General features: G+C 45.8%; 1 protein-coding gene across 1 annotated transcript in view; it reads right to left on the minus strand.

Annotated features, from left to right (window-relative positions):
- Positions 1 to 15,849, minus strand: part of HSD17B2 (hydroxysteroid 17-beta dehydrogenase 2) — a 75,012-nt gene that overhangs the window by 23,419 nt on the left and 35,744 nt on the right. Inside the window, exons 2-3 of the mRNA XM_027619047.2 lie at positions 14,691 to 14,903; positions 8,680 to 8,865 (exon numbers count right to left, since the gene is read on the minus strand). Coding sequence (XP_027474848.2) covers positions 8,680 to 8,865; positions 14,691 to 14,903 — 399 coding nt within the window. The remainder of the gene's footprint in view (positions 1 to 8,679; positions 8,866 to 14,690; positions 14,904 to 15,849) is intronic.

Genomic DNA, 15,849 nt, shown 5'->3' on the forward strand with positions numbered 1-15,849 from the left:
ATTAATATCTGCATCCTGCACCCATTAGAGTTAAATGACTTTAGCCATGTGTAAGCATCTAATACAACTCAGCGCCAAGGAGTTCACTCAATCTGGTTCTACCTCCTCCCCTCCGGACACTAGTCCTGGTTATCTTGTGAGAGTTTTAGGGAAGCAAATCTCAGCTTTGGCCTTCTGCCACATCAATGAGCCTCTGAGGGACTGGCTAAATGATTTGCCAGATGATTTCCTTAAGGCAGCCAGCTTGGCAAGAAGTTTAGGATTGATCCTACAGTCAACTTCCCTGGACTAAGTAGGACCTTGCTCAAGGCTGGACCTGTGAATTCTATGGGATACTTATAATTTATAGAATTGTAAGAATCTCTAGGGCCACTTACTTTTGGTGTAAAGTAATTTTAATGCATTTTCAATAGCTCGGTGGGGTGGGCACCTATTACTGTCTCTCAGTAGAGGGTACTAGGGTACTTTCTATGCACCAGTAGCTATTACTTTCTAAGCACTCAGAACCCACAGTGCGTTTAAATCTCCAGCCAAGACCAGAGGTTCTCGACTAGGGGCTGTTTTGCACGCGCGCGCGTGCACACACACACACACACACACACACACACACACACACACCTCCCCCCAGGGGACATGTGGCAACACTACTTGCATCTACTGGGTAGAGAACACAGTCACTGCTAAACATCCTGGAATGCATCAGGCATCCCCACAGAGAAAGACTTAGCCTCTCCCCAGATATCGATACTACTGACGTTGAGAAACACTGCCCTAGACTCAGGGGCTGCAACAGCCTATCACAGACAGATGATAAAATGGACTCTTAGAGAAGTGGGGTGATCTGCCTGCGATCACCCAGCTAGTGACAGAAGAGCAGGATTCAAACCACAACTGGCTCAAAATCCCTGAGGCCGGAGTTGTTTTATAATGTTTGTTTTCAACCGTTCCTGTTCAAGCATAGCTTGCAACTGTTTACTCTGAAATTTAGGAGGAAAATTGGCCAGAAAAGGCTTTTAGACCGCTCAAAGATTTTTCTCCTGCCCTTTGTACAATCAATCAGAGCCACCTCCCAGTTCCTCTGAGACTCGGTTAAATATTTATCCAACTGCCTTGCAGGGATTTGGGTTAAAGAGCTGTTGCGTTTCTGAGAGGGCTGATAAACACGCTGATAGGGTTAAGACTCTCCCAGAGCAGTTGTGGTCAGAGGTGGAAATAGTGACTTGTTGGAGTTATCTGCCCAGGGGCTAGTGTGTGACAGGGAGCAGCAGGTTGAAAGGTAACTCGGTGTCACAGTCCGGGGTGGCTGTGCCAGTACGTGCAGGATGGAAAGCCACAGGCACACATAGAGCCAGCCTGTCCCCCAGAGAGGCCCCTTAGGTCTGCCACCTGCCAGGTGTGAGGCTCCTGCTTACGTGCGTGTCATTGCATGTGGTCTCCCCATGGCCCTAAGAAGCAGCAGTTCTTATGCCCATCGTCCTATGCGGTCACTTGCACCCAGAGGCTCAGGACCTTGGTCTGGGCCACTCAGTTGCCAGTGATAAAGACAGTATCAAAACCTGGAGGCAGTTTGTCTCCATGCTGTGTGGCTGGCTTCCTCTTCTTTTTGAAATCTGATTCTACCTGCGTAGCTACATGGTGTCTCTCTCACTCTTTCTGTTTCTTATTCCTTTCTTCAGGGATGGGAGTTGTGCAAGGGAAGGGTGTATTTATAATGTGGTTGACCCCTCTGTGTATCTTCTAGAAAAGAATTTAAAGAAGCTATGTTTCTTCCCTGGCCTGATCCTAGAACTTCCCAGCCATAGGAGTAGATTTAGATGTAGGCTCTTTGACCTTATCCCCGCCTGGGAATGGGGGTGAGGCTGGAGCAAGCATTCGGCAGTGGGGCTAGTTGGTGGAGGTGATAACTTTGGGAAGATTCCTTGAGGCTCTTGGCCTTGTGGTTGACATGGTGGTAACACCTGCACCAGCTGAAACAACAGGGGAGGCTGTAGCTTGGTGAGTCAGAACGTGAAGCCAGAGTTCAAATTCGAGCGGTAGCTGGAGGGCCAGTCACAGAACTCTTCTGGACCTCGGTTTTCACAGCTGCAAAATGGGGATACTAATACTATGCAAGGGTGTTGGGATCATATATCTGATAGTACCCCCAAAATGCTTGAAGCATAAGAAATGCTCTGTAACAATTACTAACATTTATTAGATATCCACTGCATGCCAGGCACTGTTCTGAGTATTTTAACATCAGTTTTAATGGTGACGACTGTCCTGTGAGGTAGGTTCAGTTATTATCCTCATTAACTCTATCTGAGAAGATAAAAAAAATCAAAGTGCAAAGATCTTAACCTGACACTGAAGGTCACAGAAAGTGATAGTAAGAGCTAACTCTTACATAGAATTTTCAGTGTGCACACAAACACTCGCACATGAATGTTCATTGCCACGTTACTCACAGTAGCGAAAACGTGAATGTCCATCCACTGACGAATGGATAAACAAAATGTGGCCTGCCATACGGTGGGAAACTACTCAGCTTTAAAAAGGAATGGAGTTCGGTTACATGCTTATAAGAAGGATGAACCTTGAAGAGATGAATGAGGAAAAATTGTGGAACCAGCAGGGGGAGGGAGAAACTCAACCAGAGGAGAGGTGTCTAGTGGCTGAAGATCTTGGGGAGGAGAAAAGAAGCATCTAAAAGCGTTTTCATTAAAATGAGTTTTGTGGGGCAGCAGCTCCTTCTGCCCACGGGTCCTCTCCCTTTGCTTTAATAAAATCCCCTTTTTGCACCAAATAAATAAATCAATAAGGCAAATGAGTTTTGTGGTATAGGATATAACTCTTTCTTCAATCGTCGCACAAAATCTTCTTTTAAATTAAATTTTAGTTAACATACAGTGCAATCTTGGTTTCAAGAGTGGAATTCAGTGATTCATCACTTACAGACAACACCCAGAACTCATCACAACAAGTGCCCCCCTTAATACCCATCACCCCTCCAGCCCATCCCCACCTCCATCTCCCTCCATCGACCTTCAGTTTGTTCTCTGCTGTTGAGAATCTCTCAGGGCTTGGGGCGCCTGGGTGGCTCAGTTGGTTAAGCAACTGCCTTCGGCTCAGGTCATGATCCTGGAGTCCCGGGATCGAGTCCTGCATCGGGCTCCCTGCTCGGCAGGGAGTCTGCTTCTCCCTCTGACCCTCCCCCCTCTCATGTGCTCTCTCTCTCTCTCTCTCACTCTCTCAAATAAATAAATAAAATCTTTAAAAAAAAAAAAAAAAAAGAATCTCTCAGGGCTTGTTTCTGGCTCTCCTTTGCCCGCCCCCCCCCCGTCCCATATATTCATCTGTTTTGTTTCTTAAATTCCACATAAGAGTGAAATCATATGGTGTTGGTCTTTGACTTATTTCACTTAGCATTCTATACTCACTCCATCCACACCGTGGCAGATGGCAGGATTTCATTTTTTGATGACTGAGTAATATTCCATTGTCCATATACACCACATCTTCTTTATCCATTCATCAGTCAATGGACATTTGGGCTCTTTCCATAGTTTGGCTATTGTTGATAATGCTGCTATAAACACCGGGGTGCAAGTGTTCCTTCAAATCTGTATTTTTGTAGCCTTTCGGTAAATAGCTAGTAGTGCAATTGAAGGATCATAGAGTAGCTCTATTTTTAACTTTTTGAGGAAACTCCAGACTGTTTTCCACAGTGCTGGACCAGTTTGCATTCCCACCACAGTACAAGAGGGTTCCCCCCTTTCTCCGCATCCTCATCAACACCTGTTGTTAATTTTAGCCATTCTGACAGGTGCACAAAGTCTTTAGTAAAATCTACACTAAAGATCTGAGCCAATCTGACGTTGGCTTTGCTTTTGGGGGAATGCAATAAAGTGCTAAGTATTGATTCCGTACAATATGAAGGGTGAGGGGGAGAAAGCTGTCCGTGGGTCCCGAGGTTGTATAAGTGTGTTAAGGTCCCGAGAAAGTAAAATGTTCGGAATAGGAAATTAGGTATATATGATAAGTTATTCATCGGAAATAATTCAAATTTGACATAGAGAAAGAACCAAATTAGGATTGTAAAGCATGTACTTACCACTGCGGCAGGAATTGGTGACACCTTGTTGCTTAAGTTGAATCAAATGTTGACAGTTCTTCAGGCATTTCTACTATAATATTGGAATTGAACGCATTGGCCAAATAAAGTTGAAATTAAAAAAAAAAAAAGAATTGATGCCTTACTAGGAAGCATGTCTGTCTGGGAGTTCAAACTGCAGAGTGAGCTTTGATACGGATAGCCAGTGCTGGGTATTAGAAAGGAAGGCCAGCCCTACAGTCGCCCCCTCCCCCGACATCGCCCCACCCCCACTAGTGGGGAAGGCAGGGAGGAGGTGTAGATGTGCCTCCATCCACCTTTAAAGAAACTGGGATGGGCCCAGAGGTATTACTTTGTGGCAAATTGCCACAAATTTAGGGGCTTAAACAATAAAAATGTATTATCTTACAATTCTGAAGGTCAGAGGTTACACTGGGCTAAAACAAGGTGTCAGCAGGGCTGCAATCCTGGAGTCTTCAAGGGAAAGTCAGTTCCCCTGACTTTTTCTGCTTCTGTAAGGTGTCTGCATTCCTTGGCTCCGGGTCCCTTCCCCCATCTTCCAATCTCTCTTTGACTCTGACCCTCCTGCCTCCCTCTTATAAGGACTCTTGTATCGGAACCATCTAGATAATGCAGGATAATCCTGCCATTTCTAGATCCTTAACTCAATCATACTGGCAAGGCCCCCTTTTGCCAGGCAAGGTTACATATTCCAGGTTCCAGGAATTAGGATGTGCCCCAAATCTCAAATATGGATTTGAGGAACCACTATACTGTCTACCAAACCAATCACCTATCTGCTCACACCAGCCTGAGATACTTTTTTGGGGATTATTTGTTATGCAGCAATGGATAACTGGAACAGAATGATTGATTCCAGCTCAGCTCCTCCTGGCTGAAGCAAACTTCCATGATAAATCTACCCCACTGAAATTCTTGTCATGCAGAGGGTGGTAGGGGTACACCAGGCTCAAGACAACCTGATGGGTCAGGGCTACCATGAGCTCCTTTAAAGAACACTTATTAGTGACTGATTGCCTGTCTTTCTCCATGACCCCTACTTCAAAATGAGAAAAATACCAGGGATGAATTCCCAGATAAGCACGTTTTCCATAATTGCTATTATATCATTAACTTTGCCAAGAGATGTATCAAGTTGGCATTAAAGTGGATGCTAATTTCTATGGATTGGTTTGTTATTTATTGTCTTTTATACATGCGTTGACTTTCCTGATCCTGTGTTACATTCTAGCTCCTTATCGCCCTGCTCAAAATCTTTTCCATTGTTTTGCGAAATTCTTATCAGCCAAGTGCTAGGGATTCCCTTGTTTTCTGCTGAATTTCTCTGCTTCTCATCACTGAAGGAAACTATAAGCATCATTTAAGAGTTTTGCTCCTATCTTTCTACAAACACCTGCTCTGTCAGGTACATATGCTTCCCATCTGTTCTGATTTCTTGCTGTTGCTTTAACAACTTTATAAAATACCTTAGGTGGCTTCTGAGTCCGGCAAATGAACTTATTTCTGGAGTTTCTTTGGGACATAAGGATTTATTTTTTTTAAAAAGATTCTATTTAGTTATTTGACAGAGAGAGACACAGCGAGAGAGGGAACACAAGCAGGGGGAGTGGGAGAGGGGGAAGCAGGCTTCCCGCTGAGCAGGGAGCCCGATGCGGGGCTCGATCCCAGGACCCTGGGATCATGACCCGAGCCAAAGGCAGACGCTTAACGACTGAGCCACCCAGGCGCCCCTGGGATATAAGGATTTAAAACTGGATGTGATAAAGGAAGACTCCATACATCTTGGTGACTGACTGGGTGAGAGAAAGGAGGGAAAGGCAGAGGGAGAAACAAATCCAAGAAGGCTCAAAGCTCTGCAATTCAACAGACAAGGAGAAGAACTGAAAGAAGGGGAGCAAGCTTTGACTTGCTGATAACAACTTTGGTGTCAGATATGTTGACTTGGTGATGATGGTAAAATGATGGAATGGAAATAGTAAAGCTGGATGCAAAGAATTTGCACATCCACGGTGAGAATGAGAGTAAACGTATGTGATTTATTTTAACACTCAAGTTTCCCTCCAGTGGAAATATATGAGAATCGAGTACTGAGTCTTGGCTTAGAAAAAGCTTTCGAAGGGCACCCGAGTGGCTCAGTCGGTTGAGTGTTGGACTCTTGATTTTGGCCCACGTCATGATCTTGGGTTGTGGGATCAAGCCCCGCATCAGGCTCTGCACTCAGCGTGGAGTCTGCTTGGGATTCTCTTTCTCTTTCTCCTTCTTCCTCTGCCCTTCCCCCGTTCACATTCTCGTGCTCGCTCTCTCTCTCTCTCTCAAATAAATAAATCTTTTTAAAAATTGCATTAAATGGGCGTCTGGGTGGCTCAGTTGGTTGAGCGTCCGACTTTTGATTTCCGCTCAGGTCATGATCTCGGGTGGTGGGATTGAGCCCTGCATCGGGCTTTGTGCTCAGCGGGGAGTCTACGTAGGATTCTCTCTCCCACTCCTCTGCCCCTCCCCGACTCATGCATGCAAGCGCATTCTTTCTCCCTTTCTGAATACATAGATAAAATCTTTAAAAAAAAAAAAAAGGAAAGAGCTGTAGAAGCCAAGTTGAAGATGTATGAATGGGCATCCTCTGCACTGTAAATTCTTTACTCCGTTCATTCATCCATGTTTCATTTATTCTCACACTTGCATTTCTTCATTTATTCATTGAGCTTCCTATATGCCAGACACCAGGTCCATAGTACGTAGTGTGCATGTTAGGTGATAACTAAAGTAAAATCTTCTGAATGAGCTTCTCCAAGTTGAGAACAAAGAGAGAAAAGAGAAAAACTGGGGCGCCTGGGTGGCTTAGTCAGTTAATCGTCTGCCTTCGGCTCAGGTCAGGATCCTGGGGTCCTGGGATCCAGCCCTGCATGAGGCTCCCTGCTCAGCAGGGAACCTGCCTCTCCTTCCCCCTGCCCTGTGGCCCCCTTGCTTGTGCTCCCTCTCTTTCTCTCTCTCAAATAAATAAATAAAATCTTTAATAAAAGAAAGAAAAACTTTCTTGCCAATGTGTCAAGAAGCAGGTATTTCAGTAAATATTTGTTGAATGAGTGAGGCAAGGAACATGGGAGACTTTTTCAGAAGTACCAGGCTGTGCCAGGGCACTGAGAACGGTGAGGTTTCCACAGAGGTAAAAATTTGAAGGTGGAGTTCAGACGGAAGATAAGGGTGAAATACTGCAAATGTGTTTTCCCAGGATTTGTTTGCTTCTGCAGGTAGCAAGAAATTGGAAATACTTCAGGGTCCTCATACAAGTTAAAATATAATACTCATTGTTTTTTTTTAAAGATTTTATTTATGTATTTGACAGAGAGAGACACAGCGAGAGAGGGAACACAGGCAGGGGGAGTGGGGGAGGGAGAAGCAGGCTTCCCGCGGAGCAGGGAGCCCCACGCGGGGCTCCATCCCAGGACCCTGGGATCGTGACCTGAGCCGAAGGCAGACGCTTGACGACTGAGCCACCCAGGTGCCCCAATACTCATTGCTCTTAACCACCTTAGACTTCTCTCTCCCCATTCTCTTTCTCCTCCTTCCCTCTTTTCCTTCTTTCCTTGCTTCTTTCCTCCTCAGGCCAACCACCAACTTAGTAACACACACTCACATAGCAGCTAAGTTCAAGGAAGTTGAGTGAAAGCCAGGAAAGGGAATATGGTGGACAATGATAATTGCCTAGTTAATACAAAGAACATCCCCTCAAAAAACAATGAAACAAAATAAAATAACTATTGGATGCCTTATTAAAAAAAGAAAATATTCTTTGGAACCGACTGATCAAACAGAGACGAGCAGTGTTCCTCTGTTCAAAAGCAGGATCCTGGAGTCCACGCCCCCACCCCCTTGGCTTCCCTTTCACCCATGCAGTGGCCTGAAAGACAATTCCAAGGACATTCCCAAAGCCAAGTCAGGATCTAAGGAACCCCGGTCGGAAAATAAAACCTGTCCCAGAAGAAAGGATGTGTTATGGCATACATGAGCATTGTTTATGGAAGGGAGGTTGTTAAACCCTGGACTCGAGTTGTTGATTCTCCATTTTTTGAAATGGAAAAAGATGAGTCATCAAATGTCATATCTGACCCAACTACCCTGAGATTGTAAAATGATGGGAAGGATCTTAGGGAAAGCTCCAGTGGGCAGCCAACCGAGACACGGAGCTCTGGCTGTGCCAACAGTGGAGACACTTGCCTACTCATCTCACAGGGAACAACAGAGTGTGCCCAGTTCAAAGAGCATTGAAAACGGATTACTATGTGGGATTTCCTGTCCAAATCTAGGAAGCTTATGTGCTAGGAAGATATATAAAACCCTAAATCCCCAGTAATGAATAGATGAATTGAGAGGTAATAGTTTGTACATGAAAGGATTTGAAAGGCAAGGTTTTATTGTATTAAGATCAATGGTAAACATACAATTTGACTAATCTTGACCCAGCCCTGCAGAAGTGCGTCCTGCTTTCTTGTTTGGCCCACAAAGAATGTAACCAGCCAGGTCTTGCACAACAGTGATCTCACAACCTTGAGGGGAAAAGGCCAACTCACCTGCCATGCTGCTGATGTTCACCAGCCTGCCCTTGGATTTCCTAAGAAGAGGCAAAAATGCCTTCGTGACCTCCACAGCCCCGAAGAAGTTCACAGCCATGCATTTTTTGTACTCAGTCATGGGAATGAGCTCCCCGTCAGCTGGTAAGCCGATGATCCCAGCATTGTTGACCACAGCCCACAGTCCTGAGAACAGAAAGGAATGGCTTTAATGTCCAGTGATGCTGAAGGGCAGGAGGATTTTTAACACTTGAAGCTCTGGAGTGTAAAGGGCCCCTTTGAGATTTAGGATCTAGGCAGATGACTCAAGCCCTTGGACCTTAATCTCCTTGAACACCTGAATCTACCTACTCTGGGGGGTTGTGTGGAGAATAAATTTGAAATAGTAAGCGATGGGTTTTTGGAGGTATCTTCTCTTCCTTAAAGCACTTCCCTAGATATAGCTAGATATTTGCAGTATCTGGGGACAGAGGACACAGCAAGGGGGAGAGTAATAAAAGGCTATAACATGTTTCTCCCTCAAAGGACTGTGTGGAGACAGTCTAATATCTTCAGGACCAGGCAGGATGATATACGAGCCTTATCCCTAGGCTAGAAGAGATCCCCTAATTCAGGGAAACAGGAAAACTAGAGAGGTGCCAAGAACTAAGAAGACTGCAGAGTCCCTGAGCCCTAGTCCCTTCCCCAACCAGCCTAATCCTGTTGATTGCATCAGAATCACCAGGAAGTCTTGTTCGAATGGATTGCTGGGTCCCACCTCCAGAGAATCTCATTTAGGGTGTCTGGGATGGGGCCTGAGAATCTACATTTCTACCAGGTTCCCAGGTGATGTTGATGCTGCAGGTCTGGACCACACTTGGAGAACCTCTGTCCTCAAGTAGTGGTTTTCAACCTTAACTGTATGTTAGAATCACCTGGGGAGCTTTTTAACACCCCACCCCCATCGCCTAATGCCCAGCCACATCATAGCCAATTAGATCAGAAATTCTGGGTTAGGGGAGAGAAGGGATCTTGACATGGAATTTAAAAATTCCCCAGGTGATTCCAGTGTACAAACAAGCTTGGGAACCATGGCCCTAAGAAGCAGGAAAGAACTCCAGTTCTTTTTCAAGGGGCAGGATTTGTAGCAGAGGTGAGTGACCTGGGTCCTCTTTACCCGACAGAGGTGACAGAATCTGGGGTACGTTTAGTTAGGCAGACCTGAAGCAGATTCTCTGAGTTCCCTGAGCCTCCGTGTGGTTTAGAATAATGATCCTCAAGATGTGGTCCAGAACCAGCAGCATCAAACGGGAACTTAGAAATGCAAATTCCAGGGGCATCTGAGCGGCTCAGTCAGTGAAGCATCCAACTCTTGGTTTCAGCTCAGGTCATGAGCTCGGGATCATGAGATGGAGCCCCGCTTTGGGCTCTGTGCTGGGTGTGAAGCCTGCTTAAGATTCTCTCTCTCCTGGGGCGCCTGGGTGGCTCAGTCATTAAGCATCTGCCTTTGGCTCAGGTCATGATTCCCAGGGTCCTGGGATCGAGCCCTGCGTCGGGCTCCCTGCTCCTCAGGAAGCCTGCTTCTCCCTCCCGGGACCACTCCCCCTGCCTATGTTCCCTCTCTTGCTGTGTCTCTCTCTGTCAAATAAGTAAATAAAATCTTTACAAAAAAGAAAAAAGTTTCTCCCTCTCCATCTGCTCCTCCCCTCCCCCTTGCACGTGTGCACTCTCTCTTTCTCAAAATAAAATTAAAAAAAAAAATGCAACTTCTAGAACCCCACTTCAGACCTGTTGGATCGGAAACTGGCGATCAGAAATTGTTGTTGAAGCTCAGCATCTGTGACAGGACATGCCCGCTCCCGTGCAAGAGCCTCAGTATGTACCGAAGCCGAATGAGCCTCAGCGCTAAGAGAGACACAAATGGCAGGAGGTCCAGCCCTTGCTGGCATCAAGGAGGTAGGTGGCAGCCAGATTGCACAAGGACTGGACAGAGCATTGGACATCTCCGCAGGGGCCAGCATGAAGCATTGATGATCGAAGATGAAATGTCTCATCCTCAGGAATTTAGATGCCACCCTGGGGAAATGAGGCAAAGCTCAAACTGAAATGGTTCTTGGCACACGGCAGAAAGACAGCTCAAAATAGAAACAGAGTTGAGTTGTAGAAAATAAATGACATTTCTCACGCACCTGAGCTGGGGGTCTGACATTTACACACAGTAATGACTGGGGGCATTAAGTGACAGAATGACGGGCTTGTAGAAAGAGCTCAACAGCTATTAGGAGGACGCCGATGGGTGCAGAGGATGCTTGTGCTAGCCCCTCCAGGGGATGGTTTTAATTCGCTCAGCCTGATGCACACCTTTGACAGGCAACATGCAGGCAGCAGCTTGAGGCTGCACTAGAATGGGGGTGAGCAAACGTTTCCTAGGAAAGGCCAGGTAGTGACTATTTTAGTTGCAGGCGCTACTGTTTCAACTCTGCTATTTTCGTGTAAGAGCAGCTGTAGACTTCATCTGTAAATGAATGAAAATGTGAGCAGGGCTCCAATAAAACTTGATTTGTGGACATGGACATTTGAATTCCATTTAATTGTCACTTGCCAAAATAATATTCTTCTTCTGATTGTTTTAACTGGGTGGCTCAGTCGGTTGAGCATCTGACTCTTCATTTCAGCTCAGGTGGAGATCTCAGGGTCATGAGATCGAGTCCCACATCAGGCTTCCCAGGGTGTGGAGCCTGCTTAGGACTCTCTCTCTCCTTCTCCCTTTGCCCCTCCTCCCCAGCCCCCACCACCTGCTGGCACTCTCTCTCTCAAAAATAATAATAATAACAATAAATAAAAATAAAAATGTAGCATGAGAGCTTGGTGGTGATAGAACAGTTCTGTGTTTTGATTGTGGAGCTTTTGCACAAAGCTACATACACACACACACACACACACACACACACACACCCACACACTTGTATATATAGCTGGCAAAATCTAAATAAGCTGCGTGGATTACACCAACGCCCATTTCCTGGTTTTGATATTGTACCATAGTTAATGCAAGATGTTAACATTGAGGGAGACTTGGCAAAGTATGCACAGGAACTCTCTGTACACTTATTTGCAACTTCCTGTGAATCTACAATTCTTTCAAAATAAAATGTTAAAATAATAATAAACCGGGGCTATAGTTTGCCAACCCCTGCCATAGAATTTTAAGCTGGCCGGGGCGCCTGGGTGGCTCAGTCGTTAAGCGTCTGTCTTGGCGCAGGTCATGGTCCCAGGGTCCTGGGATCGAGCCCCACATCGGACTCCCTGCTCCGCGGGAAGCCTGCTTCTCCCTCTCCCACTCCCCCTGCTTGTGTTTCCTCTCTCGCTGTGTCTCTCTCTGTGAAATAAAAAAATAAAATATTTTTAAAAAAAAAGAATTTTAAGCTGCCCAATAAGCTCATTATACCTGTGGGGACTTATTAAGTTTAAAAATAATATTAATTAGGGATGCCTGGGTGGCTCAGTCGTTAAGCGTCTGCCTTCGGCTCAGGTCACGATCCCAGTGTCCTGGGATCCAGCCCAGAATCGAATCGGGCTCCCTGCTCCGCGGGAAGCCTGCTTCTCCCTCTGCCCCTCCCCTAGCTTGTGCTCTCTCTTGAGCGTGCACTCTCTGTCTCTCTCTCTCTCTCTCTCTCAAATAAATAAAATCTTTAAAAAAGAAAAGAAACAGAGACTGAAACCTGGTGACATTGCTTAAGGATCCAGACATTCCTGAAGCCAACAGGTCTTTTCAATTAAGCATATACATTCCTTTATACATTAGCAATTTCGAATAGGGCCATGCCACTGGCATCTGAAAGAATCCTGATGGAAACATGGATCTGGTTCTCAAGGGACCTAGTGGTGAGGAGTGGGAGATGGACAGATATTTATATTAATGCAGTAATACAAGTGTGTGCAGGACATAACAAGTGAGTGTCCAGAAGAGGAAGTGAATAATGTAACCTGGATCACGAGGAAGGTCATGCAAGAGATGCTATGTTTGAGCCAGGTCTCCTGTGGGAGTAGAGTCTGCAGTTGGACAAAGTCAAGAGCCTTAGAAAAGGGGAATAGAGGCAAGAGTGAAATTTGGGTAAGAGGAAGCTGAATGTGCAAAGATGTGGCACATATAGCACATTCTATTTTGGAAACCAATCAGAATTTACTGAGTAGACCATCAGGTATTACAAATTAAGGGTTTGTCCAGGGCTATTACCCTGAAAGCCCTCAAATCCTTGTGAAGATGTTTAGGTTTTATTTGGTGGTGGATAGAGAACCACTGAACCATTCAATGAGACAAAGCAGAAGACCTTAGCAAAGGCTGGCTCATGGGAAGAACCCAAGACATGGAGGCTCTGTATGTCCAAGGATTTTTAGGAGATGGGTGACATTGTAAAGTGCACATTGTAAAGATTACTGTCCATTTGGAAAGTAATGGGAAAGGAAAGCTATTGAGGGGCCCAGGTGGAAGGTGAGGGCCTGCACTAAGCCATAGCAGCCTGGTGATGACAGAAAGGGACTGGAATGATAAAGATCTAGGAGACAGCACTGAAGGACTCAGGACCAATAGGATTCAGGGACTGAGGGTAAGCTGCAGGTCTCAGTGACCCCCAGGCTGCTGGCTTGGATGACAGACTAGATGGCAGTACCGGGGTTGTAGCAGGGTTAAGCTCATTTGCAGACCTGCAACAGGGGAAAAGATAATGAGGTCAGGTTTTGCCAAACTGAGGTGGAATGCCTGGCAGACAATTTTATATACATAGAAGTCCAGATGTTGAGAAGAGGGCTAAGTTGGTAATATAGATTTGGACGTGACTGGCATACATCTCACTGTTTCTCAACTCTGGCAGAAGACTGGCATCACCTAGGGAGCTCTCAAATATACTGAGACCTGGGCCCCCAAATAGGATCTTCTTTACAGCTGACATTCCTAGCAAAAGGAGAGCAACAGTAGCAGCCCGCTTATTGCAGGATCAGCTGAGTCCTTCCATGTAGACACCGATTTAATTGTTTGGAGGACGGTGCCCAGGCTGGGTGGGCATCATGGGTGTGCCGCCTGTGTAGCCACATAGGGTCCTGTGCTTCTGAAAGGTCTCATGCTTGTTTTAATTCTCTGTTAGCATCATCTTCAAGTCTTAGTCATTTTTTTAAACAAGGGGCCCCACATAACTTTCAGCTGGGTCCTCCAAGTTATGTAGGCCATCTTGAGCCCAAGCATGGGTATTTTCAGACATTCCCTGGGTGATTCTAATGTGCAGCTGGGTTGAGAGTCCCTAGCACAGACAGAGAACAGCTTAGCCCAGATAATGTGGAGTGGGAAGTTTGGGGATGGAGCCCTTGGAAACATTCACATCTATGGGAGGAATGGAGGAAGGGGTTCATGCAGGAGAAGCAGAAAAATGACCAGAGAACTAGGGAGGCAGTGCAGGGTGGGGGCTGGAGACCCCGAAGTTAAGACAAGGGAAGGTAATGAACACATGGAAATATTGCTGAGAGGTAAAGAGCTTGGTGTTCCACATGATATTTATCAGCTTGGCCAGACCAGTTAGCCAACGCGGGATTGAAGGTGAAGAAGTAAAAACAGGGCAGTAGTGATCCAAAGAGCTGGACCACAAAGGAAAGGGAAGAAAAAGGGCTGTGGCTAAAGGAAGAAGGTGACTGTTAAACTTTTTTTTAAATCTGATCCATGTTAATATTAGTAGGAGGAAATCAATGGGGGGTGCGGGCATGAAGGTAAGTAATGGAAGAGCAATCAAGCCAATGTTGGACGAATGGGTTAAATAATTCTTCAAGTTCTGTGAGGAGGGGCGATTCCTGACTTACTCATACCATCTTTGTGTTTGCCAGAGGCCCATGTCAGGGGGGCGGTTGAACAGGTGACAGGTGCCTGGTACAGGTGTCCTCAAGGTGTGGTCAGCAGCCAGAATGGACTAGAGGGCAGCAGTAACCAGTGTTGGTCATTTGTGAGGAGGTGGGGAGCAACTGAGGACATGGACAGACGAAGGCAGTACCTCTGTTCTGCAACTTTTCCATCACTTTTCTGTGGGCGTCTTTTATCTGCTGTGGGTCGGTGATGTCCATCTGGAGCACAGAGAGGCGCTTGGAGCAGGTTCTTCGCAATTCCTCTGCTCCTGATCCCGTTTCATCCAGAACTCCCACAAATACCGTGAAGCCAAGCTCATCCAGATATTTAGACAGAGCATGGCCAAATCCGGAATCGCCACCTGCAAGGGGTTAAGGCAACACGGAGTGGGTTCAAATGCAAGTGGCAGGAGAAATTACTTAATAAAGAAAACATTGCATACTATGTATGATTCTCCATGTTTTCTGGAGAGAGTGGGACTTGAGGACCTTTCTTTATCTGCTAAGTGGGAAAATGGGCAGAGGAGCTGAAACAGACACATTTCTCTGTATAAAAAGAAGAAAAGCAAGGTAGAATTTGGAATGGGGGCCTAACTAGAAGGAGAACTGCTGATGAAGGGATGGTTTAGGAGTGGTTGGTGGTTAAAGAACTGGGGAGGGAGAACTAAGACATCTACTGGAGATTTTTCTATTAATCTCCATTGTGTCATATTTGATGTAACCTCCATCACTCCATAAAATCTTCAGTGAGTCATTCATTGCAAATTAATACTTTGGAGTTGGTTTGGGGTTTTAGAAATCTAACAAAATGTTGGGTCCTGCTTCAGAGTGGACACAAGTCAACAACAAGAGGCTTCCCAGTTCCTTCTAGGTTCTGAAAGATGGTGGCTCATAGCCACCTGCACTTAAAAGTGGGCACTCCTGCTCCTCAGGCACCCCTATTATGGAATGAAGGCATCGAGTTGCCATAATTGATTGCATTTAACTTTTTAAAAGTTATAGTTGACACAGTGTTACCTTGGTTTCAGGTGTACAACATAGTGATTCCATGGCTCTATACATTCTGCTGTGTTCTCCACAAGTGTAGCCACCATCTGTCCCCACACAGCGCTCTTGCAATACCACCGACTATATTCCCTATGCTCTCCCCTTCATCCCCATGACTTATTCATTGCATAACTGGAAGCCTCTACCTCCCACTCCCCTTCCCCCATTTTGCCCAGCCCCCAGCTGCCACTTTGTTCTTTGGATCTGTTTCTGGTTTTTTGTTTATTTGTTTGTTTATTTTGTAGATTCCTCATATGGTAT

Source organism: Zalophus californianus, chromosome 17, assembly GCF_009762305.2.
Source record: "Zalophus californianus isolate mZalCal1 chromosome 17, mZalCal1.pri.v2, whole genome shotgun sequence".
Classification (NCBI taxonomy): Eukaryota; Metazoa; Chordata; class Mammalia; order Carnivora; family Otariidae; genus Zalophus; species Zalophus californianus.